This window comes from Carcharodon carcharias, chromosome 1 (assembly GCF_017639515.1).
Source record: "Carcharodon carcharias isolate sCarCar2 chromosome 1, sCarCar2.pri, whole genome shotgun sequence".
Taxonomy (NCBI): domain Eukaryota; kingdom Metazoa; phylum Chordata; class Chondrichthyes; order Lamniformes; family Lamnidae; genus Carcharodon; species Carcharodon carcharias.
Window position 1 is genome coordinate 246,677,331 of NC_054467.1, and position 26,856 is coordinate 246,704,186.

The window sequence follows — 26,856 nt, forward strand, 5'->3', positions numbered from 1 at the left end:
TGTATTGCAATGGAGATCTGAGTGCCACATGAGTGCAGCCGATGGCACCCTGCGCCTGTGGGAATCCTGAGATCTGGGCTAATCCAATCACTCTTGGCTGCTGGTCTTCCTGATCCCGGATGAATTGCACAAAGTTGTGTGCCCTTGCGAAGGGATCTCATGGATACATTTGTGAGTGGGGGCTTGTAATACCCCAAAGAGGCCACCTGTGGAGCTTGAAAGGAGCCATTGATGTAGAAATTGAGCGCTGCTGTCACTTCATGGCCACTGGCAGTGGATGCCTTCCATGTCCACGTGGCGCCAAATCCTGCAGCAGCTGGCAGACGTGACCGACCAGTTCCCTAGCCATGTGCAGTCTTTGGCGACACTGGTTGTCGGTCATCTGCAGGAATGAAAGGCGGTGTCTATAGACTCTTGATCTAGCTAGGCACCACCCAGCGACAGCTCGCTGTAGCTGTTCAGTGGTGGGTGAGGGAGCCCCAGTGGTCCCTCTCCAGAGGGCACTGCTCCTCCCTCAGTGCAGCCAGGCGCCCCAGTCGCTTTCCTCTCTGTCATCTTCACTCTCTGTATGCCAGGAGGCAGACAGCTAGTTCACCAGGCTCCATGATCCTGATGTACTCCTGCAAAATGAGAGAGAGAGATGTGTGGTTTAGCATAGGTGTACTAAAAACCTCTCTTGGTTAGGTCTGTGAGCACTTCCAGCAGTGACTGCTCCATGGCCTTCGCAAGCATACTGCAACTTTTTTTGCCCTCTCCTCCAAGTTCCCCTCAAAGTGCTGTCCGCCAAGTGCATGCCTTTTATATGCTGTTGTGAAACATGTCAGCGTACGATTATGCCGACGTGGGCGGACGATCCAGCAGGGGGTGATGAGTCCAGTGGGCTAGCCTTATAATGAGATGCTGATGTTATTACAATGAGCTGCCCAATGTCCATTGGCAGAAAATAGGGCCCACCATCGACGGGCTGAGCAGATGATCAAAAACTGGTTTCACAATGTTGTCAAACTAATTTTTGGCCCTCTCGCCATATTGTCTGCTCAAGCTACAGAGCATGCCTGATGCCAGCAGGCACAGACAATTCCGCCCATTGTTATCATTGGAGGATGGTAAAAATACAGGCATGTTCACAACTTTGAGTGAAAGTTATTGAATCAGATAACTTCAATTTACATCTCTTGCAATTTTGACTAGTGTTCCAGAAATTGCATTCCTGTTATGCTTAGGCCAATTAGCTTATAGTGACTAAAAAGTTATGTTCTGTTTTTATTGTTTGGGATTGCTGGATTTTAAGTTGTTTAGGGAATCCGTTCTCTCATTTTTTCCATGAATCAGTGTCATTGACTGATGTTGATAATTCATTCCTGGGTTAGATTCTTAGTTTTGTTTTAATTATCTTCCTTCATAAAAATTTTGTGTGGTTCCATCTTAAACATCCATTTCAGCATGTCACACAGGGCTGTAAACTTAATGTTGTTGGGACAGAACTCGATATTGTAGTGAATGAATCTCTGAAGATTCATGACCAGTATTGTAAACCTATTGCAAAAACTATTAGAGATCTAAGATGTATTGCCAGGTTGATTAAATACTTTCTCCCAATGTTTGTGGGACCTGGCTCGGGACAATTTAAAATCAATTCAAGGAAGAAAACAAAGACTGAATTGAAACAATGAGTAAGTGAATGCATATAATGATAAATTTCTTATAGCCAAGGAGATGACCAGAAGTTGATCTGTATTTATTTATTCACAAAGTGAGACATTACAAATATATAGCTGCTAACTCAACAACCCGCTACTGGTGTCAATAAATTCACTTTCTACTGTTTTTGAGTATGCCAATAAAAAAAAACTAATTAACAAATTAACTAATAAACAAGTTAGCCCCTTTAAAGGGGCACTAAGTCCTCTCTATATGTGCACAAATAATTGTCCAATGAATGCCCCACACTTAATTTATACAATTAACTTATGGTTAATTTTTTTTTATTGGGCTACCATTTCCCTTCACAGTGCTTTGTAGAATGGGACAGGATTTTATAGGGGAGGTACTGGTTTGTCACTGGACTAGTAGTCCAAAGATTAATGCTCTGGGACCTGGGTTTGAATCCCACCAGCGAGATGGTGGAATTTGATTTCAATAACTACCTGGAATTAAAAGTCAAATGATGACCATGAAACCACTGTTGATTGTTGTAAAAACCCATCTGGTTCACTAATGTCCTTTAGGGAAGGAAATCTGTTGCCTTTACCCACATGTGACTCTAGACCCAAAGCAATGTGGTTGACTCTTAAATGCCCTCTGAAATGGCCTAGCAAGCCAGTAAGGAAAGAAATGGACAGACCGACCTTGTCGACCTTGCAAAGCCCACCTTAATAACATCTGTAGGCTTATGCCAAAATTGGGAGAGCTGTCTCACAGACCAGTCAGGCAACAGCCTGACATCGTCATACTCACGAAATCATACCTTACAGATCCCACTGTCACCATCCCTGGGTATGCCCTGTCTCACCGGCAGGACAGACCCAGCAGAGGTGGCAGTACAGTGGTATACAGTTGGGAAGGAGTTGCCCTGGGAGTCTTCAACATCGACTCCAGACCCCACGAAGTTTCATGGCATCAGGTCAAACAAGGAAACCTCCTGCTGATTACCATGTGCTCTTCCCCCCTCAGCTAAGGAATGAGTACTCCTCCATGTTGTACACAACTTGAAGGAAGCATAGGAAGGGCGCAGAATGTACTCTGTGTGGGGGACTTCGATATCCATCACCATGAGTGGGCTCGGTAGCACCACTACTAACCAAGCTGGCTGAGTTCAGAAGGACATAACTGCTAGACTGGGTCTCTGACAGGGAACCAACAAGAGGGAAAACATACTTGACCTCATCCTTAACAACCTGCCTGCCGCAGATGCATCTGTTCATGGCAGTATCAGTAGGAATGACTACCACATAATCCTTGTGTAGACAAAGTCCTGTCTTCACTTTAAGGATACCCTCCATCATGTTGTGTGGCACTAACACTGTGCTAAATGGGATGTACAGATCTAACAACTCAAGACTAAGATCCATGAGGCCCTGTGGTCCATCAGCAGCAGCAGAATTGTACTCAACCACAATCTGTTACCTCATGGCCCGCATATCCTTCACTCTACCATTACCAAACCAGGGGTTCAAACCTAGTTCAATGAAGAGTGCAGGAGGACATGCCAGGAGCAGCACCAGTCATACCCAAAAATGATGTGTTAATTAGTGAAGCTACAACATAGGACTACTTGCAGGCCAAGCAGCATAAGCGGTAAGCGATATACAGATCTAAGCAATTCCACAACCAACTGATTCGATCTAAGTTCTGCATTCCTGGCACATCCATTTGCGAATGGTGGTGGACAGCTGAACAACTCACTGGAGGAGGAAGCTCCGCAAATATCTCCATCCTCAATGATGGGGGAGCCCAGTACATCAGTGCAAAAGATAAGGCTGAAGCAAGAGCAGCGATCTTCAGTCAGAATTGCTGAGTGGACGATCCTTCTCAGCCTCTTCCGGAAGTCCCCAGCATCACAGTTACCACCCTTGAGTCAATTCGATTCACTCAACCTGATATCAGGAAACGGCTGAAGGCACTGGACGCTGCAAAAGCTATGGGTCCTGACAATATTCGGGCAATAGTACTTAAGACTTGTGATCCAGAACTTTCTGTGCCCCTGGACAAGCTGTTCCAGTGCAGCTATAACACCAGCATCTACCCGGCAATGTGGAAAATTGCCCAGGTAAGTCCTGTACACAAAAAGCAGGGTGATTACAGCCCAATAGGCCTATTCTTGACCATTAGTAAAGTAATGGAAGGTGTCATCAATAATGCTATCAAGCTGCACTTGCTTATCAATAACTTGCTCACGGATGCTTAGTTTGGGTTCCATCAATGTCATTCTGCCCCTGACCTCTTTACAGCCTTGGTTCCAACATGGAGAAAGAGCTGAACTCCAGAGGTACGGTGAGAGTGACTACCCTTGACATCAAGGCAGCATTTGACTGGGTATAATATCAGGGATCCCTAATAAAACTGTAGTCAATGGGCGTCATGGGGAAAACTCTCTGCCAGTTGGAGCCATACCTAGCACAAAGGAAGATGGTTGTGATTGTTGGAGGTCAATCATCTCAGTTCCAGGGCACCACTGCAGCAGTTCCTTAGGGCAGTGTCCTCGGCCCAACCATTATAAGCTGCTTCATCAGTGGCCTTCCATCATAAGGTCAGAAGTGGGGATGTCCGCTGCTGATTGCACAATGTCTAGCTCCATTTGTGACTCCTCATATACTGAAGCAGTCCATGTCTAAATGTAACAAGACCTGGAAAATATTCAGGCTTGGGTTGACAAGTGGCAAGTAACGTTTATGGCACATAGGTGCCAGGCAATGACCATCTCCAACAAGAGGGAATCCAGCCATTGCTCCTTGACATTCAATGGCCTTACCATTGCTGAATCCCCCATTATGAACGTCTTGTGGGTTACCATTGACCAGAAACTGAACTGGACTAGCCCTATAAATACAGTGGCTACAAGAGCATGTCAGAGGTTAGGAATTCTGCGGCTAGTAACTCACCTCCTGACCACCCCCACCCTCACCAAAGCCTCTCTACCATCTGCAAGGCACAAGTTAGGAGTGTGATGGAATACTCTCCACTTGCTTGCACGAGTGCAGCTCCAACAACACTTGACACAATTGAGGACAAGGCAGCCCACTTAATTGGCACCCCATCCACAAACATTCACTCCCTCCACCACTGATGCACAGTGGGAAGCAGTGTATACCATCTACAAGATGCACTGCGAGAACTCACCAAGGCTGCTCAGACAGCACCTTCCAAATTCACACCCACTACCATTTAAAAGAACAAAGGCAGCAGCCACATAGGAATACCATTGCCTAGAAGTTCGCCTCCAAGTCACTCACCATCCTGATTTGGAAATATATCGCCGTTCCTTCACTGTCACTGGGTCAAAATCCTTCAACTCCCTCCCTAACAGCACTGTGGGTGCATGTGGTTCAAGAAAGCAGACCACCACCACCTTGAGGGTAATTAGAGATGGGCAATAAATGCTGCTCTAGCCAGCAATATCCACACCCCATGAATGAAAAAAAAGAGAAAATATCATTCTTACCTTTGGTTACACAAAATAAAACTGCTACCTTCCTTTTCCCTTTTCGTGTTGTGCTACAACTGGCAAAGGCTAAATAGGTTGGTAAAATGTGTCCAATCCACTGCATTGCATCACATTGTTAAGTAATTCAACTACCATAGAAGCAAACGACCTTACTGGAATGTAAAAATTGTCAAATATTTTGTAGTAGATTCCTTTTCTATAAATGTTTAGTTTTGCACTGATTCTGCAAACTATTATTTAATTTTCAATATTGAAATTGCCAATACCTGCAGCAATGTCTCATATAAATGGATTTCTTGGTGTTTCTTTCAGATGGTGATCACTATTATTGCAGGTCTACCTGGTAGTTATAAAGAAGATCTTTGTACCTATATTGTCAATCTGAATCAAGAACATGCAAGGTCAGTAAATTAATAACTTAAGCAGTCAGTTTTACTTTGGAGTTTACAACCTAGAGCACTTAATGTAATAGAGGTCAGTGTAATGTAATAGAGGCTGAAGGCCAATCATCTCAGTTCCAGGGCATCAGAGTTCCTCAGGGTAGTATCTTAGACCCAACCCTCTTAGCTGCTTCATCAATGCCCTTCCTTCCATTATATGGTCAGAAGTGGGGATCTGGGCTGACGATTGCACATTGTTCACATTCGGGAATCCTCAGATACTGAAGCAGCCCATGCACAGATGCAGCAAGACCTGGACATTATCCAGGTTTGGACTGACAAGTGGCAAGTAACATTCATGCCCCGCAAGTGGCAGGCAATGAGCACCTCCAAAAATAGTGAATCCAACCATCACCTTTAGACATTTAGTGACATTGCTATTGCCGAATCCCCTATATCAGCCTCTTGGGGGTTACCATTGACCAGAAACTGAACTGGAGTAACCATATAAATACTGTGGCTGCAAGAGCAGGTCAGAGGCCAGGAATCCTGTGGCGAGTCACTCACCACCTGACTCCCCAAAGCCTCTCTACCATCTACAAGGCACAAGTGATGGGATACTCTCTACTTGACTGAATTAATACAGTTCCAACAACATTCAAGAAATTTGACACCATCCAGGACAAAGCAGCCCATTTGATTGGCACCCCATCCAGAAACATTCACTCCCTCCACCATCGATGCATGATGGCAGCAGTGTGTACCACCTACAAGATGCACTACGGGAACTCACCAAGGCTCCTTCGATAGCACCTTCCAAACCTACAACCATTACCATCTAGAAAGACAAGGGCAGCAGGTACATGGGAACACCACCTGCAAGTTTCCCTCGAATTCACTCACCATCCTGATTTGGAAATATATTGTCGTTCCTTCACTGTCGCTACGTCAAATTCCTGGAACTCCCTAACAGCACCGTGGGTGCACCTACACCACATGGACTGCAGCAGTTCAAGAAGGCAGCTCACCGCCATCTTCTCATGGGCTGTTAGGGATGGGCCATAATGCTGATGTAGCCAGCGACGCTCACATCCCATGAATGAATATGAAAAAATTTGTTTTCTGTTCTTGTACCTTTCCCAAATATAGTAGCTTGCATCCAACATCACTCGTCAGGGTAAGATTAATGTTAGGCCACTTATGTGCTTCTCCATATCTTGGTTCCAAATGTTCAAGTATGAGATTAAATAAATAGCAAGAATGGGCATAAGGCTGTCTTTTTCACTCCTGAAAGTGCCCAGTCTATCTCAGATTACCCTGGAAGGGTAAGATGTCTCAGAAATTTGAGTAAGAGATAAAGCTGGCCGTTGTACACTGTTACTCTGCAGTAGTGACACGAGTGGAATTTTCAACTATCAGGATGCTGCCATCAAGCCAAAAAGATATTCTAGCTATCACATTGATGAGCAGTGTGGTATACGAATTTCAGTGCTTGTGTAATGCCAGTTGTATAGGCCGTATGTCCCAACTATTGGAGGATTATATCAAATAGCACATCACTTCAGCTGTTTGCAATAGGCAAAATAATGACCGTACTCAACGAGTCCGTGTTTGCAAAACTCAAAATGTAGTGTCCAACATTAGAGTGATTCTGCGACTCGAAAACACTTGCTAAACAATATTAAGAGAATTATACTGAATACTAATTTAAGATTGTCATTTGTGCTTTCAGTGAGGCTCACTTACACATGGTAGAAGGCACATATATTCACACGCCGTACTTCATCCTTTGCAGCCAAAAGGAGCATGTGCACACGTTGTGCCCTTTTCAACTAAACAAAAGTTTAGGGAACAGTCATTCCTTGGTTCATTCCCCAGGCCAATGCCTTGACCAATCACAGAATTGGCCCATCATGTTTACACCAGCTCCCTGAGCATTTTCACTTAGTGCCAATCTCTTGTCTTTTCCCTGTAACCCTGCACATTGTTTCTATTTAAATAACCATCCAATGTCCTCTTGAATGCCTCAGTTGAACCTGCCTCCACCACAGTTCCAGGCAGTGCATTCCAAACTCTTAACGACTCGCTGTCTGAAAAAGTTTTTTCTCACCTCACATTTGCTTCTTTTGCAGAACACTTTAAAACTGTGCCCTCTGGTTCTCGATCCATTTATGAGTGAGAACAGTTTCTCCCTATCCCGTCCAGACCCCTCATGATTTTGAAAACTTCTGTTAAGTCTCGTCTTAGCTTTCTCCTCTCCAAGGAAAACAGTCCCAACTTCTCTGATCTTTCCTCATGACTGAAGTGTCTCATCCCTGGAACCATTCTTGTAAACCTCTTCTGCACTCTGTCCAATGTGTTCGCATCAGAGTCAACCTGTCCGGTTTGATGTTGAAAAGCTAGATAGTTAACTGTTCCATGCGATATCCTCGATGGCAACGCCTCCACCACTTGCCAACCAATCAGCACTCTTCTCATGCAGTATAAATTGTTGTTTCCACATTACTGTTGGAAAATTCTTGCAAACTATCCTGATGAGTGCAAGACAAAAAGCTTTGGTAGCATGTCCTTTTTTGTCAGCAACAAATAAAAAGACTTTGAAGTTGAAAATCTGAAATAATAAGTGTAGCTTCCATAAGACATAGGAGCAGAAATTAGGCCAATCGGCCCATCGAGTCTGCTCTGCCATTCAATCATGGCTGATAAGTTGCTCAACCCCATTCTCCTGCCTTCTCCCCGTAACCTTTGATCCCCTAACCAATCAAGAACCTATCTATCTCGGTCTTAAATACACTCAATGACCTGGCCTCCACAGCCTTCTGTGGCAATGAATTCCATAGATTCACCACTCTCTGGCTAAAGAAGTTTCTCCTCATCTCTGTTCTAAAAGGTCTTCCTCTTACTCTGAGGCTGTACCCTCGGTTCCTAGTCTCTCCTACTAATGAAAACATCTTCCCCACGTCCACGCTATCCAGGCCTTTCAGTATTCTGTAAGTTTCAATCAGATCCCCCCTCGTCCTTCTAAACTCCATCGAGTATAGACCCAGAATCCTCAAACGTTCCTTTCATTCCTGGGATCGTTCTCGTGAACCTCCTCTGGACCCTCTCCAGGACCAGCACATCCTTCCTGAGATACGGGGCCCAAAATTACTCACAATATTCTAAATGTGGTCTGACCAGAGCCTTATAAAGACTCAGCAGCACATCCCTGCTTTTATATTCTAGTCCTCTCGAAATAAATGCCAATATTGCATTTGCCTTCCTAACTACTGACGCAACCTGCAAGTTAACCTTAAGAGAATCCTGGACTAGGACTCCCAAGTCCCTTTGCACTCCAGATTTCTAAATTCTCTCCCCATTTAGAAAATAGTCCATGCCTCTATTCTTCCTACCAAAGTGCATGACCTCACACTTCTCCAGGTTGTATTCCATCTGCCACTTCTTTGCCCATTCTCCTAACCTGTCCAAATCCTTCTGCAGTCTCCCTGCCTCCTCAATACTACCTGTCCCTCCACCTATCTTTGTATCATCTGCAAACTTAGCCAGGATGCCCTCAGTTCCTTCATCTAGATCATTAATGTATAAAGTGAAAAGTTGTGGTCCCAACACTGACCCCTGCGGAAGTCCACTAGTCACCAGCCGCCATCCTGACCAGATGGATTACACCCCAGAGTTCTGAAGGAGATAGCTGAAAAGATAGTGGAGGCGTTTGTGATGATCTTGGAGTCAGGGAGGGTCGCAGAGGACTGGAAAATCGCTAATGTAACCCCCCTGTTTAAGAAGAGAGTGAGGCAAAAGACGGGTAATTACAGGCCGATTAGCTTGACCTCGGTCACTGGTAAGATTTTAGAGTCCATTATTAAGGATGAGATTTCAGAATACTTGGAAGTGCATGGAATACTTGGAAGTCCCTTATCCCCACTCTCTGCCTTCTGCCAGACAGCCAATCTTCTATCCATGCTAATACCTTGCCCCTAACACCATGGGCTCTTATCTTACTGAGCAGCCTCCTGTGTGGCACCTTGTCAAAGGCTTTCTGGAAGTCCAAGTAGATAACATCCATTGGCTCTCCTTTGTCTAACCTACTTGTAACCCCTTCAAAGAATTCTAACAGATTTGTTAGGCATGACCTGCCCTTGATGAAACCATGCTGACTTTGCCCAATTTTACCATGCACTTCCAAGTATTCTGAAATCTCATCCTTAATAATGGACTCTAAAATCTTACCAGTGACCGAGGTCAGGCTAATCGGCCTGTAATTACCCGTCTTTTGCCTCACTCCCTTCTTAAACAGGGGGGTTACATTAGCGATTTTCCAGTCCTCTGCGACCCTCCCTGACTCCAGTGATTCCTGAAAGATCATCACAAACGCCTCCACTATCTTTTCAGCTATCTCCTTCAGAACTCTGGGGTGTAATCCATCTGGCCCAGGTGAAGCATCACTTCAAAAAATCTTAGATAAAAACATGTGAAAACTAGCAGTATTACATGTTGTTGAAAACCAAAAGAATACACCAAGTTGATTGTGGTAGCCCAAAACAAGTGATTACATTATTTTATGCAACTAAGTATCAAGTTCCTTGTTCATGTTCCAGTTTGCTTTCTGATTGTGTTGTATTGGTCCAGCAATGCATTACACTTTGAAAATGTATTGGTAGCAAAATGAAGGGCATAATCAGATTAAAACTTAACGACTTGTCATAAGAATGTTATTAATGCATTATAAATGAAATGCCCATATCTATCATTTAGTTCTAAAACATCAGTATTAAGCATGATTAACAAATGCCACATTGAGAAGCAAAATACTGCAGATGCTAGAAATACTCAAGTCTGGCATAATTTTTGGAGGGAAAATCAGAGTCACTGACCTGAAATCTAAACTATTACAATCACTTTTCTTGCAACTAATTATGGGCTTCTTTCATTATAGGTGGTCAGTTTACCGTCAGATGCCAGATAACTGTGAGCCATTCAATGTTGGGCAAATCCATCGTTATCTTTCAAGTGTTCTTGAAGCATGGCGGAATAGGACTGTTCGTCAATCTGTGTACTCAAGAAAGAAAGTGAGGCTACTGATTGTTACACCAGGGTGAGTGTAATATAGAGTAGCTAGGATGTGCTTTGCAGGGGAGGCAATGGCGTAGGGTATTGTCGCTGGACTAGTAATCCAGAGACCCAGGTTAAAATCCTGCCACGGCAGATGGTGAAATTTGATTTCAATAAAAATTTGGAATTAAAAATCTAATGATGACTATGATTGTCGATTGTTGTGAAAATCCATCTGGTTCACTAATATCCTTTAGGGAAGAAAATCTGTTGTCCTTATCTGGTCTGGCCGACGTGACTCCAGGGCAATGTGGTTGACCCTTAAATGCCCTCTGAACAAGGGCAATTCAGGATGGGCAATAAATACTGGCCTAGCCAGCGATGCCCTCATCCCATGAGCAAATAATTTAAAAAAATTTATGAGAATGTTTTCAGAGATGAGGAACTTCAGTTACATAGATAGATAGATTGATTGAAAGGAGACTTGTTAGAGATTGAGTGGTCCGGAAAAAGTAGATGGTGAGGAATCGTTCCCATTGGCAGAAGGGTCTTGAACCGGAGGATATGGATTTAAGCTGAGTGGCAAAAGAACCAAAGGCAACACAGTTTGTGGTTGGATCTAGAATGTGCTGCCTGAGAGAGGAGGCATATTCAGTTGTGGCTTTTGGTAAGGAATTGGACATTGTTTGAAGTGAGTAAAATTGCAGGGCTACGGGCAAGGAACAGGGGAGTGCACCTAGCTGAGTTGTTCTTGCAGGGAGCCAGCATGGATATGATGGGTTGTATGGCCTCCTTCTGCACTGTAAGTATTCTGAGATTCTATTTGGAAGGGCAGGAGCAATACTACCCATCCACTGTGGAGTTAGTAGTACTGTGATGCGAAGGCAGAGATTGCTTACTTTTTGATTGTTTTGCTGTGTATGAATGAAAATTCAGCTAAAAGTTTATAAGATAAAGAAACTTAATTCAGTTAAAAATGAGGCCGAACTGAATGTAGAAAAGGAACAAATAAATAAAGAAAAGTTAAAGAGAAATAAATGTTTCAGGAAACGGTTCTATTCGGTATGGGGGATATTTTTGACTCTTCCATTTCAAGATTTACTTTTTTTCTGTTTATGTATAATTTTTGAAATCTTCCATCAAGACCTGTACAAGCTTAACCCAGTTGACTTGATTCCTGATTCTTGACTCATCTGTTCGGAAAGGACATTTGAAGGTTTGTTGTACCTCCAGTTTGTTTTGGAGGGTGATTTAAATGGCCTAAGTGCTTAGATTGTTCTTCCAATGAAGTGCTTCAATTAGAATGTATAATTGTTCAAAATAAAAGTGTCTACCGCACAACTACTGATGGGAAATGCATGAGGCTGGTTCAGTCTTTTCTCGGAACCCTTCAACTTGTCACACTGCGATGAGATGTTGCTGCTGTTCTTGTAACTAACTTTCAATTCACACGCATACACTTTGTTTTTTCCTAGATACACAGATGTTATTGATGTTGTGCAGGCTATCCAGATGCATCCAGACGCTGAAGTTCAGTCTGCGTTCGTCATTGGCGCTATCACTGCCTGTGTTGACCCACAGTGCTCGACTATGGAACACAGGTGCCTTTAAAGTGCTTGCTTAATATTTTAAATCTAGCAACTTTTGGAATTTTTCCTCTTTGCTAACTTTAAGTAAATTGATACTAATCATCCTTTTGAAATATATTACATATTGATCTAAAACCATTCTGTATATGCAGGTTTGATGTACTTAAAGGTAAGATTCATTTCAGCTGTAGCTTAATCATGGATCAGATTTTCAAATATTGATTTTGGTTAATTGAGGCTAATCTGTCAAAAGCAAGTTGAGTGCTGAGATGAGATCTGGCACTGTGTTGAAATGTTAGCTCTTTTCTCTTCAACTGATGCCAGACCTACTGAGTATTTCCATCACTTCTGTTTTGATTTCAGATTTTCAGCATCCATCCTATTTTGCTTTTCCATCCTTACTTGTCCATTTGTAACCAGAGAATTACCTCTAAGCGCTTTTCTCCCTGTACCCGAACAGTTACTTCTGGTGTCCTCAAAGATTTATCCTTGACCTCTTCTGTTTTTCATCTACAAGCTACCCCTCAGCGACACATCTGAAAACACAACCTCAGTTTCCACAGTTGTACGTTGATAATACTCAAGTCTACCCCGAAACCTCCCCCCTCAAAACTTTCACTGCCTCTGAATTGTCAGACTGCTTGTTTGACATTCAGTGCTGAATGAGCAGAAATCTCCTCCAATTAAATATAAAGACAGCAGCTTTTGACACCTGTCAGAAACTCGGTTCCCCAGCCACCTTTACCTTGGCAGCTGTCTGAAGTTGAACCAGACTGGTCGCTTCCCTAGTGTTGGATTTGACATAGAGATGAGTTCCCGACAGCATATCTGCCACATTGGTATCACCCATTTTCACCTTTGTAAAATTTCTTGACTCTGCCCCTGCCTCACCTCATCTGCTGATCTTCATCCATGCCCTTTTTATCTTGTAAATTTAGCTATTCCAACACCCAACTCCAAGTTTGGTATCATTGGCAAATTTTAAGATTTTACTCTGTAATCCATTATCCAAGTCATTGACATACCGTAAAAAAGTAAAAAAAAAAAAGTGGCCCTAGCACTGTCCCTTAGGGAATCCCACTGTCTACCATCCTCCAGTCTGAAAAATACCTTGTTGTTTTCTGTCAAGCCAACTTCTTTATTCAAACTGGCACTGCCCCTCCTATTCCATGAGCCCCAGTTTTGTTAACACTTTATGTTTATGTTGCACTTTGTCAAAGGCTTTTCTAATATCCATAGGGCAGGATTTTCAGCTCGGCTTAGGGTGCACACACGGTGACATCGGACGAGTGTCCCAACGTCATTGCACACTCGTGCTATATTTCAGTCGGCAGGTGCGCGCAAGAGTCGGCAGCGTGTCCGCCAACAATTAAGAGGGCACTTAAGCCCATTAATCAATTAATTAAACTGAATTTTTCACTGCCCATCCAACCTTACAGTTGGCAGGTGGGCGAATAAGCTGGGCAGCCTTTGCGTTTTTTGTGAAACTTCATCCATGGGCATTGACTAAAAACAGTGACTAAAAAAAAACAATAAAAAATTTTTAAACTGATTTTTCACATGCCTCTTCATGTGACAGAGTCACATGTGGGGACATGTTTTCCTTATTTTTCATGTTAAAAATCTTCAGCTCCCTGAGGCAGCTCTGTGCCTTCAGGGAGCTTTCACTGAGCGCACCCCTGTGAATGCACACACTACAGCGCTCGCACTGCCCCCGACTGCACCCCGGCAGCGTTGAGCTCTCAGCGTGCATTTCATTGGCCAGCTAGCGTGAAATTGCGGTCGGGGGTGACGGACCATTTCACGACCGCTCCCAGGCCCGCCCAATGAGGGGAAAATCCTGCCCGTATGGATGACATCCATTCCTCTCCCTTCATTAACCTTCTACCCTACTTCAGTTAGATTAATCATGCAAGATCTGCCTTTTAAAATTTTGTTACCGTTCCTTAATTTCCCTTGAGAAGGTGGTGGTGAGCTGCCTTCTTGAATTGCTACAGTCCATGTGGTGTCGGTACACGCACAGTGCTTTCAGGAAGGGAATTTCAGGAGTTTGATCCACTCACAGTGAAGGAGCAGTAATATAATTCCAAGTAGGGATGGTGTGTGGCTCCGAGGGGAACTTACAGGTCATTGCGTTCCCGTGGATCTGCTGCCCCTGTCCTTCTAGGAGGTAGAGGTCACATGTTTGGAAAGTGCTGACAAAGGAAGCTTAGCGAGCTGTTGCGGTGCATCTTGTAGATGGTAGACCCTGCTGCCACTTTACGTCATGTTTAAGCTGGTGGATAGGGCGCCAATCAATGGGTTGTTTTGTCCTGGATGGTATTGCGCTTCTCAAAGATTGTTAGACCTGCACTCATCCAGGCAAGTGGAGAGTGTTCTATCATGCTCTTGGCTTGTGCTTTGTAGCTGGTGGCAGCCTTTATGGTGTCAGGAGGCGAGTTACTCACTGCAGCACTCCCAGCTTCTGGCCTGCTCTTGTAGCCACAGCATTTATATGGCTGGTCCAGCTCCAGTTTCTGGGCAATGGTAAACCCCTAGGATGTTGATAGAGGGGGATTCAGTGATGATAATACCATTGAATGTTAAGGGGATATGGTTAGATTTTCTCTTGTTGGAGATTGTCATTGCCTGGTATTTGTGCGTTCCAAATGTTATTTGTCACTTATCAGCCCAAGCTGGCATGATGTCTAGGTCTTGTTGCACATGGATACAGACTGCTTCAGTACCTGAGGAGTTGCAAATGGTGCTGAACATTGTGAAATCTTCAGTGAACATCCCCACCTCTGACCTTATGATGGAGGCAAGGCCATTGATGAAGCAGCTGAAGATAGTTGTGCCTAGGACACTACCCTGAGGAACTCCTGCAGTGATGTCCATTATGTTTTGAATGTTTTGTCAGTCCATTGCGGAGTCTTACTTGGAACTGGGGTACTTGGTCACCGCCTTTGTCCCTTCCGACACGGCGTGCTTGGCCAGTTCCCCAGGCAGCAGCAGACGCATGGCGGTCTGGACCTCCCGGGAGCTGACGGTGCTGCGCTTGTTGTAATGGGCCAGGCGGGAAGCCTCACCCATGATGCACTCGAAAATATCGTTCACAAACGAGTTCATGATGCTCATGACCTTGGAGAAGATGCTGATGTCAGGGTGAACCTGCTTCATCACTTTGTAGATGTAGATGGAGTAACTTTCTTTCCTGGATCTTTTCTTCTTCTTGCCACCCTTCGCGGGCAACTTTTTTTGCGCTTTCTTGGCACCCTTCTTGGAAACCTGCGCTTTCTTCTCCTCAACCATGATCACAGTCAGCCTGCAGTGATATCCTGGGACTGAAATCTGTGCTTTATTAACTCAAACCTTTCCAGATGGCTGCTGATTTTTTCCCCGAATTATTATTTCTAAAACCTTACCCACACTACTGATAAACCTGTATTTACTTGAAGTATCTTCCTTGAATAAGGGTGTCACATTTGCCATTCATTAATCCTTTGGTACCTCCCTGTTTGTAGGGAAGATTGGAAGATTATGGCAACCCTTCACTATCCCCACCACCATTTTGTTTAACAACCTTGTATGTAAGCCATCCAGACCAGGCAACTTATCTACTCTTAAGTATAACCAGCCTTTTTCATACATCCTGCCTATCAGTTTTCATCCCATCCATTACCTCTACCATCTCTGCTTCTACTGATACTTTGTCAGCATCCTCTTTCTTAGTAAACACTGATATGAAGTACTTATTAAGTATTCTAACCTTGCCTTGCACCTGGAACCAGCAAATGTCACCCTCTTTGTCCTACCCTATCTCTTACTACCCTCTTATTTACATATCCTTGGAGGATGTTTATTTTCCCTTTATGTGATTACTTCAGTTTTGCTGTAAAATATTTCTAATTTTATTGTTTTGTAGCAAAGTTTTTCTCTTGGATGATCACTACTGAATTTTGGGCAGCACATACACTGTACAGTCCAGACTGCAGTGCTGCCCAGCCTAGATAATGTTTAGTGAGCTGTTTGTAACAATTTTAGACATTGGAGCCAGAAATGGCTCAGGCTTCTGATTTTATAAATAGGCCTTTTGCTTTTTTTTGTTTCCTTTGGAGGGTTTCAACCTATAAGATCACAAAAAAATCAGGATAATATGAGCAAGCCAAGAATTACGGATAGTCTTGATTTTTAAAAACTTTCTTTTACTCATCATCATGTTCTAAATAAACTGGAGATGGTATAGTTCCACCATGGTTCTAGGTAATGCCTTTGGTTCAAGTTTTAAGGTTGCAACCATGACTGTTTATATTATAGCTGAGACAATAACTTATTCTGAATGTGCTTTTAGCTTTTAAAATAAACCACAAGAATCAATAGTCAAAAACCTGCTCTGCCTGAAAGCAGGTCCTTGGCTCATTGGGCAGAATCTTCTGGTCAGCGTGCGGGGGTGGACCCCGCACGCCAACGCGTAAAATGGCGCACGGTGACATTGGGCGTGTATCCCGACATCACTGTGTGTCATTCTCATCTTCCATTTGGCGGGGGCGCACCAGAATCTGCTGCATACCTGCTGAACTGTCAAAGGCCTGTTAAGGCCATTAATTAACTAATTAAAGCAATTGTCAGAGCTACCTGCCCAACCTTAAGGTTGGCGGGCAAGCGAAGAGCCCAGGCGGCCTTTGCATTTCTCATGAAACCTGATCCAGAGGCGGGATGAGGTTTCATGAAGGGTTTATAAATTAAATAAAATTTTTTATTAATTGTGCGCACGTGTGCGAAAGAGCGCAGGCCCCGATTCTCCCTTCTCCCCCCACCTGCACAGGTAGCGCTGAGTGCTTCCAAGTGCGTGTCATGCTGGGTGGACCTCAATTGGCCTGCCCACATAAAATGGCGGTGTGCAAGCCATTCGCGGGTGGCGATCAGCTCCGCACCCGCTCCCAACCGGCCCATCCGACGGGGAGAAAATTCTTCCCATAGTCTTGTTCATATCTCTCTATCCTGTGCCAATTCATCTTCCGAAAACTTTTTCAATTTATGTCATCCAGTATTCTCTTCCTTCCTCTTCCTCAATTATTTTAATATTGCAGATAATTTGAAATTAAGTATGGTGAGAAAGTTGAAAATGAAATTTAATGTTGATAGCATACTTTGGGACGAAGGGTAAAGATTATGAGCATGTGAAAATTGGGAAGAAAAGACGACCTGGTTCATTAACATTCATGGTTTCTAGAGCATCATGAGTAGACATTTCCTATCACTCAGGAAATAGGTAATCTGGCAGAGGCCAAGAAAATTACATAGAACCAAAAGGAACTCCGGAAAATTCCTCTCTCCACTCATCCAGAAGACTATGTTGAACCATGCTCATGTTAACTGATAAATTGATGACCTGTGTCAAGAATCTTTCTCTAAAACAATTAGGAGTTGCAAGAGGAAAATTCAGCATTTCTAAACCAAATACTTAGCAAATTTCCAAGAGCCTCTGTAGAATGCATAATTTGCATAAATCAAACAAATTCAATGCATAAAATTAATTACTTATTAAAAACATCAAAATTAAAGTAGAACTAATTGAGTATAGCATTTTTGACTTTTTACTATAACTGTCAGTAAGGTCACCTTCAAAAGAAATTTTAACTAGATTTTAAGATTCAAGGCAATTTTTTGACTATTGATTCTTGTGATTTTTAAAAAAAAGCTAAAATCACATTCATAATTTGTCTCAGCTATAACAGAAACAATAATGGTTGCAACCATAAAACTTGAACCAAAGGCATTATCTATAAACATGGTGTAACTATACCACTTCAAGTTTATTTAGAACATAATTTTTGTTTAAATAATCATTTGAAACTGTAAAGTGCAGCATAATTATTAGCTTTTTATGCTCACATTAAAAACGTGGCTCTTCTTCTACTTTTTTTGAAGGTTGTTTTCATCTTAATGCGATTCAACTGGACATGGTTGGGAGCCGCAAATTAGATGTTAAAGAGCCTCATGACAGCAACACCTATATCTGGCATAGTTTAAGCACTGCAGTTTTAAATAACTAATCTTAAAAAAACAGTTGTATTCTGGTACATTAGCTGTATACACTCTTTCAACTTAGGAGAAGTTATAGTTTTTAAAAAATGTGTTTGTTAGAATGAGGGAAAAGCAAGATCACACTTATTGCCCACCCCAGCTTGTCTTAAACTGAGTCATTTTCTAGGCCAGTTCAGAAAACGTTCAGATTCAGATTCAATCATGTATTATCATGTATACGCTAGGCTGTAAACTGAATTTTTAGAACAATCTGATAGCTTTCATGGTCAGATTTTTTTTTGTTATGATCTCCCGCAATTAGCAGATTTAGTGAATTCTATTTGACTGCATCTGGATTGTCAGTTCAGTGCCATGACTGCACCCATATGAAGAGAGGCTTGAAAAACTGATAATTTTCATTGGAGCTTTGAAAATCAAAGGCTTTAGTACATGTCTTCAAGGATAAATATTTTTCAAACGTTGTACCAGCTCTCTGAAAGAGCTACCTGCATGTCTTGTTAACTTTCTGTGATAAATTTCTCTGAATCACAGAATCTTGACAGTGCAGGAGGCGGCCATTTGGTACATGCAGTCTGCACTGGCTCTCTGAAAGAGCATCCTACCTAGTCCCATTCCCCTGCCTTATCCCTGTAACCGTGTACATCCTTCTTTTCAGATAGCCATCCAATTCTTTCTTGAATACCTCAATCGAATCTGCCCCCACCACCCTCTCAGGAAGTTCGGTCCAGACTCCAACCACCCTTGGGTGAACAAGTTTTTCTTCATATCACTTTTACTCCTTTTGCCAATTATTTTAAATCTATGCCCTTGAGTTCTTGATGCTCCCTTGAGTGGGAACAGCTTCTCTATATTTACCCTATCCATACCCCTCAGGATCTTGAATACCTCTTTGAAGTCTCCTCTCAGCTGCCTTTTCTCCAAGAAAAAGAGCCCCAACCTCTCCAATCTATCCTCATAGCTACAGTTCTTTATCCCAGGAATTGTTCTTGTGAAACACCTCTGTACTCTCTCCAATACCTTCATATCCTTCCTCAAGTATAGCGCCCAGATTGGATGCAGTACTCCAGGTGAGGCCTAACTAGTGTCTACTTTCACTGGTTGTATACCTTCTTAAAAAAAAACTTAAACCTTTTCAGTATTTGTTGGGGAAACCAACCTCATTTAGAAAATACTTAAAGAAGCTTTTCTTCTTCCAGACCAAAACCAGTGATTAATCTTACCTTTATGCTCGTCCTTTATTCCCTTTCCTACCTGAAGATCCTAATTCTTGATGGATACAGTTTCATGGGCTTTAGCACCATACCTGTTTTTATAACTCTCTGTTATTCACATAACAACTCAGACCATGAATATTGGAAGGCCTTTTGCCTTTGGGAACAATCATATCCAAGCCCAATACTATCCTCAGTTGACACCCATACACCTACTTTCCAGCAGGTGTCACTGGATTGCCACCAGGAAAGAACGCCTTCATTGAATTTTTTTATACACAAAAACACAGTTTAGGTTAATTTCTGCAACCCTGGAGAAACATTAGTGTGGGAAGCTGCTATCAATTTGTATGAGGTTCAAGGAACAAGTAAAACAGTCAAAGAATCTAGTCTGCTCTGTTTCCAGATCTATAACCCATTTATCAAGCCTTGTTCCCGAATTAGCCCTGTATCTTATTCAAACTGTGCTTTTATTTCGATGATGAAACTCTTCTGTTTTCTTCTTCCTTATCTTCTGTTTGCAGTTGTTCAAGCCTCACTTCCTTATATAGTATCTTATCTACAAACTAATTTTTACTCAGTTTGTATGTAGTATATTGCAGGTCAGTGAGACAATTGCTCCCTGTAGTAGAATGAAATCTAAATTGCTACAGGTGTCACTCCAGATATTTAAAACGCACATGAAACGTGAACAGCATAAGCTTATGTAGCTTGTAATTAAGAACAAGAACAATTGATCCTTGCTGTAACCTGCCAGTCACCTCATTCCAGGTTGATTTTTTTATGGCATTAAAGCTGCTATATAAATTTGAGACATGATGAAATTACTATGTTGAAATGTAATTATATTTTTTATGTTAGGTATTATAAATGTGATTGGATTTATTCAGTTGTTGGCAAATTTTGTTTTTGTTATCAGAAACGGTTGGAAGGTTTCTGCATTTCAATAACTGGTCACATTGACTGAAAACTGTCTTAAATTCTCAAACTCTTTGAGAAGCATTTTTCTTGTTCAGGAATCAGGTGATGCTGGGCTGCTAAACCAGTTGCATTACCACACGCCATAAAGGCCTGCAGCACAGAAGAAGACCAATTTCCCATCGCATACCAAAAGAAGGAATTCTAGTTGATAATTGGAAAATTTTGTAAGAAAAAATTAACTTCATTTCATATAAGACCTTGTCACATTTTATGGTGACCCCAAAACATTTAACAACCAGACATCCTCAGCAATGATTTTTCTTCCTGCTCCACTTCTGGTATCCCCCTAGGATCTACCCTTGACTATCTTCTTGATCCAGATGCTACCTCTTAATGACTATCAGAAAATATTGGGTAAATTTCTACATAGAAACATAGAGAGTAGGAGTAGGCCATTTGGCCCTTCAAGCCTGCTCCGCCATTCATTATGATCATGGCTGATCATCCAATTCAATAGCCTGCTCCTGCTTTCTCACCATATCCTTTGACCCTTTTCGCCCCAAGACCTATATCTAACTCCTTTTTGAAAACATACGATGTTTTGGCCTCAACTACTTTCTGTGGTAACGAATTCCATAGGCTCACCACACTTTGGGTGAAGAAATTTCTCCTCACCTCAGTCCTAAATGGTCTACCCCGTATCCTCAGACTGTGACTCCTGGTTCTGGACTTCCCCACCATTGGGAACATCCTTCCTGCATCTACCCTGTCTAGTCCTGTTAGAATTTTATAGGTTTCTATGAGATCCCCCCCCCCCCCCTCATTCTTCTGAACTCCAGAGAATATAATCCTAACCGACTTAATCTCTCCTCATATGTCAGTCCCGCCATCCCAGAAAGCAGTCTGGTAAACCTTTGCTGCCCTCCCTCTATAGCAAGTACACCCTTCCTCAGATAAGGATACCAAAACTGCACACTATTCCAGGTGTGGTCTCACCAAGGCCCTGTACAATTCCAGCAAGACATCCCTGTTCCTGTACTCGAATCCTCTCGCTATGAAGGCCAACATATCATTTGTCTTCTTTACCGCCTGCTGCACCTGCATGTTTACCTTCAACAACTGGTGTACGAGGACACCCAGGTCTCATTGCACATTCCCAATCTCAATTTATAGCCATTTAGATAATAATCTGCCTTCCTGTTTTTGTTACCAAAGTGGATAACCTCACATTTATTCACATTATACTGCATCGGCCATGCATTTGCCCACTCACTCAGCTTGTCCATATATTGGTAACACCTAGGCCTACCTCCACTGCCTTGGGTGTTGGCAAGCTGCTTGGTTATTGTTGAATCTTGGATGAACAGGGACTTCCTCTGGTTAAACATTGGCCAGACTGAAGCCTTCGTCTTCGGTCCACACTTTGAAAACTCCATGATGACGCTATCAGTATCTTCATCCTCCTTCCTGGCTCCTGTCATGTGTTGAACCAGACTGTTCAGAACCATGCTGCGATTTTTGAACCGGAGCTGAACTTCCTATCTCATATTCCTTGCAAAGAGATTGCCTTCTTTGCCTCTATAGCATTGCCAGTCTCTGACTGTGTCTCAATATACCTTGCCCTGAAATCAGCATAATTGCCTTTACCACCTCCTACATTACAACAATGACTACACTTCTAAAAAAAAATACTTCATTTCTGTAAAGTGCTTTGGGATGTCCTTTAGCCATGAAAGACGCTATAAAAGCTAGTCATTTTTTTAATTCCAAAGCTCCCTTGGCCAACTTCCCTATCCTTAACTAAGCCTTATGCACTTATCATCCCTTTGTTTGTTGGCTCCCAATCCACAATGCCTCCAGTTTAAAATTCTTCTCATCATGTTCAGGCTCCTTCATGGTTTCACCCCTTTCTAAGTCTAAAGCTTTCCAGTTCTACAACTTCATGATAACTACATTACTTCAAACCTGGCTTTTTGTGTACCCCTAAATTCCTTTGCCTTACCATTGGAGTCCATTCCTTCAGCTGCATGGGATTTAAACTCTAGAAATCCCTCCCTAAACCTCTTTGCCTCTCCAATTCCCTCTCATTAAGACCCTCCTTAAAGCCCTGCTAATTTTTTCCTTTGGCCTGATGTTGATTTTTGTCAGGTTACAGCTCTGTGAAACACCTTCAGACAACGTTCTACCTTAAGGTTCAGTCGGTAACACCCTTGCCTTGAGTCATAAGGTGCTTGAGGGGAGGCGATGCATAATGGCATTGTCGCTGGACTAATAATCCAGAGACCCGGGTTCGAATCCAACCACAGCAGATGGTGGAATTTGAATTCAATAAAAATCTGGAATTAAACCATGAATCGATTGTTGTGAAAATCGACCTGGGTTCACTAATGCCCCTTAGGGAAAGAAATCTGCTACTTCTGTCCTTACCTGGTCTGGCTTTCATGTGACTCCAGACCCACAGCAATGTGGTTGACTCTTAAATGCCCTCTGAAATGACCTAGCAAGTCACTCAGTTGTATCAAATCGCTACAATGTCTCAAAAATGGAATGAAACCGGACGGACCACCTGGCATTGACCTAGATACCGGAAACGACAACAGCAAACTCAACCCTGTCAACCCTCCTCCCTGACATCTGAGGCCTCATGCCAAAATTGGGAGAGCTGCCTCACAGACTAGTCAAGCAACAGACTGATACAGTCAACCTTACAGATAATGTCCCAGACACCACCATCACCATCCCTGCAACTAGCAGGACAGACCCAGCAGTGGTGGCAGCACAGTGTTATACAATCGGGAGGGAGTTGCCTTGGGAGTCCTCAACAATGACCCCGGACCATGAAGTCTCATGGTATCAGGTCAAATATGGACAAGGAAACACCCTGCTGATCACCATGTACCGCCCTCCCTCAGCTGATGAATCAGCGTTCCTCCATGTTCAGCACCACTTGGAGGAAACACAGAGGGTGGCAAGGGCGCAGAATGTACTCTGGGTGGGGGACTTCAATGTCCATCACCAAGAGTGGCTCAGTAGCACGACTACTGATCGAGCTGGCCAAGTCCTAAAGGACATAGCTGCTAGACTGGGTCTGCAGTAGGTGGTGAGCGAACCGACAAGAGGGAAAAGCATACTTCACCTCATCCCGCCAACCTGCCTGCTGCAGATGCATCTGTCCATGACAGTATCGGTAGGGGTGACCATTGTGGAGACGAAGTCTCACCTTCATATTGAGGATACCCTCCATTCTGTTGTGTGGCTAAATGAGATAGATTTCAAACAGATCAAGCAACTCAAGACTGGGCATCCATGAGGTGCAGAGGAACATCAGCAGCAGAATTGTATTGGAACACAATCTATAACCTAATGGCCCAGCACATCCCCCACTCTAACATTACCATCAAGCCAGGGGTTCATTGAAGAGTTCAGGAGGGCATGCCAGGAGCAGCACCAAGCATACCTAAAAATGAGGGGTCAGCTTAGTGAAGCTATAACACAGGACTACTTGTGTGCCAAACAACATAAGCAGCAAGTGATAGACAGAGCTAAGCGATCCCACAACCAATAGGTCAGATCTAATCTCTGCAGCCCTGCCACATCCAGCCGTGAATGGTGGTGGACAATTAAACAATTCACTGGGGGGAGGAGGCTCCACAAATATCCCCATCCTCAATGATGGAGGAGCCCAGCATATCAGTGCAAAAGATAAGGCTGAAGCATTTGCTGCAACCTTCAGCCAGAAGTGCCGAGTGGATGATCCATCTCGGCCTCCTCTGGAGGCCCCCAACATCACATATGCCAGCCTTCAGCCAATTCGATTCACTCCACGTGATATCAAGGAACGACGCAAGGCACTGGGTAGTGCAAAGGCTATGGTCCCTGACAATATTCCGGCAGTAGTACTAAAGACTTGTGCTTCAGAACTTGCCGCGCCCCTACGTAGCTGTTCCAGTAGAGCTACAACATTGACATCTAACCAGTTATGTGGAATAGTGCCAAGGTATGTCCTGTACGTAAAAAGCAGGACAAATCTAACCTGGCAAATTACCGCCCATCAGTCTACTCTGGATCATCGGTAAAGTAATGGAAGGAGTCATCAACAGTGCCTTCAAGCAGCACTTGCTTAGTGATAATTTGCTCACTGACACCCAGTTTGGGTTCTGTCAGGGCCACTCAGCTCCTGACCTCAATACAGTCTTGGTTCAAACATGAATCAAAGAGCTGATGTCCCGAACTGAGGTGAGAGTGACTGCCCTTGACATCAAGACAGCATTTGACCAAGTGTGGCATCAAGGAGCCCTAGCATAATTGGGGTCAATGGGAATCGGGGAAAACTCTCCGCTGGCTGGATTCATACCTAGCACAAAGGAAGATGGCTGTGGTTGTTGGAGGTGAGTCATCTCAGCTCCAGAACATCACTGCAGGAGTTCCTCAGGATAGTGTCCTCGGCCCAACCATCTTCAGCTACTTCATCAATGACCTTCCTTCCATCATAAGGTCAGAAGTGGGGATGTTCGCTGATGATTGCACAATGCTCAGCACCATTCGCGACGACTCAGATGCTGAAGCAGCCCATGTCCAAATGCAGCAGGCCCTGGACAATGTCAGGCTTGGGTTGACAAGTGGCAAGTGCCATCCATGCCACTTTAATGTCAGGCAATGACCATCTCCAACAAGAGAGAATCTAACCATCGTTCCTTGATGTTCAGTGGCATTACCATAACTGAATCCCCCACTACCAACAAGGGAGGGTTATTATCCCTGGTATCCTGGCCAGTATTTATTCCCCAATCAACATCACACAAACAGTTTGGCTCATTATTATCACATTGCTGTTTGTGGGAGTTTGCCACGTGCAAATTAGCCGCAGTGTTCCCTGCAAGAGAAGAGTGACTGCGCTTCAGAAAGTACTTCATTGGATGTAAAGCACTTTGAGATGCCCAAAGGTCATGAAAAGCACTATGTAAATATATGTCCTTTCCGTTCCCTTTTTTCTTTTTCTTTTCCCTTGCCTTCATTGCTGTGTCAGACGTTTGTGCAGACCAAGATCACACAAATGGCAGTTAATCTGTTTCTGACATGGTTGCTGAAGAAAAATATTGACTTTGGGAGAATTTCTTGCTCTTCTTCAGTTATATATTTTCTACCCACCTGGGCTGGTAAACAGGTCCGCAGTTTAACATTGCCTCAAAACAGCGCAGCTCCCTGTTGGTGCTGCACTGAAGTGTAAGATTTGGATTATGTGCTCGTGACTGTGGCTTGACTCAGCAGCAGGGATCTTTTCAACTGAGCCAAATCCTTTAACCTTTATACCTTTTAATTTGTTTGGCTCAAATGTCGCTTGAAGCCTTAGAGTTCAGAGTAAATTGCAATTCACTTTTAAAACTGAAAAGTTTCCAACATAGTGCACTAATTAATGTTTAGAACTTGGCTCAAATACCCCTGCCAATTGATGCCACAGGAGTGCTGGAGGGCTGTTGATATGATCTAAAAATGCAGCCTTTTTAATCCTAAAGAAATATTAGTTCTCCTGATATTGCTCAAACTACTGCCACTTTTAAGTATGTGAATTTGCTTAACTTTTCAATTTGCCAGAGCTGGAAAGCAACTTGTCCCATAATGTGACAGTGAAATTTTCTGCATGATTTTGACCATTATAATTCAAAATATTTATGTAGAAATTAACCAAATTTCATCAGTGAAACTCTTCAACTGTCAGATCTCCTAAAGTCAGTAAGCACAGTACATTTCTTCTTGATTTGCTGCTGTTTTTTCTCTCCTTGACCAACTGCCTTCATCCCTTTTGCAGATTTTTGTAGTTCTTTCTCTCTTCATAAGTGAAGATGGATTTTGTTTTCTTGTCAACATTTAAATATTTTAGTTTTCTGTGTCTTTTGGTGAGGCGTGTTATTTTCTCCTAATGTCGCTTCCACACCAGTCAACATTTATTTGAAAAAACTTTGCCTGTACTGATTGAAGTTATAATTAGGAGCAAATCCACTTGAAGAGATACTGCCTTTTTATTTAGCTAGGTGACGAGTTCATTACATTTTTGCCCTCCAAATGAAAACTCGGTTTAAAGTTTTGCATTTTTTAGTTTGTCAGAATGTTGTGTGGTTATTGTTTTTATTACAAAGCAGGCTTGTAGCTATTAATTGCAATAGTTTGAGGGTTCCAGTGCATCCACATAAAACGTATATTTACACGGTGCTGGTATCGAGGCTCCTTGTGATATAGTAGACTGAATGTGATAGCAGAGAATGGAGTGTGCGCTTGATCAGAATGTAATGACCTTGAACTTGTGCAAGTAACAAACAGCTTTGTTTCTTAGTCAATTTGCAGATTTTTTTTGCATGGCATTTCACTGACAGGCATGTCAATATATTTTTCCTAATATCAATTTTGTGTGGCTTTAATATTAACATTGTTTATTTACAGGTTATTTTTCCCCAAACTTTTGGATCAGTGCTCTCAAGGTATGTAAGATTGATAAACAAGGCTGTGTGTTGCTGAAAATA

General features: G+C 42.9%; 1 protein-coding gene across 3 annotated transcripts in view; it reads left to right on the forward strand.

The window, feature by feature from the left end:
- The window catches only part of dnaaf9 (dynein axonemal assembly factor 9), a 237,916-nt gene that overhangs the window by 178,321 nt on the left and 32,739 nt on the right, over nt 1-26,856 (forward strand). For all 3 annotated transcript variants that reach the window (XM_041190151.1, XM_041190158.1, XM_041190167.1), the window contains 4 exons: nt 5,477-5,565; nt 10,478-10,636; nt 12,069-12,194; nt 26,777-26,814. In XM_041190151.1, coding sequence (XP_041046085.1) covers nt 5,477-5,565; nt 10,478-10,636; nt 12,069-12,194; nt 26,777-26,814 — 412 coding nt within the window. The remainder of the gene's footprint in view (nt 1-5,476; nt 5,566-10,477; nt 10,637-12,068; nt 12,195-26,776; nt 26,815-26,856) is intronic.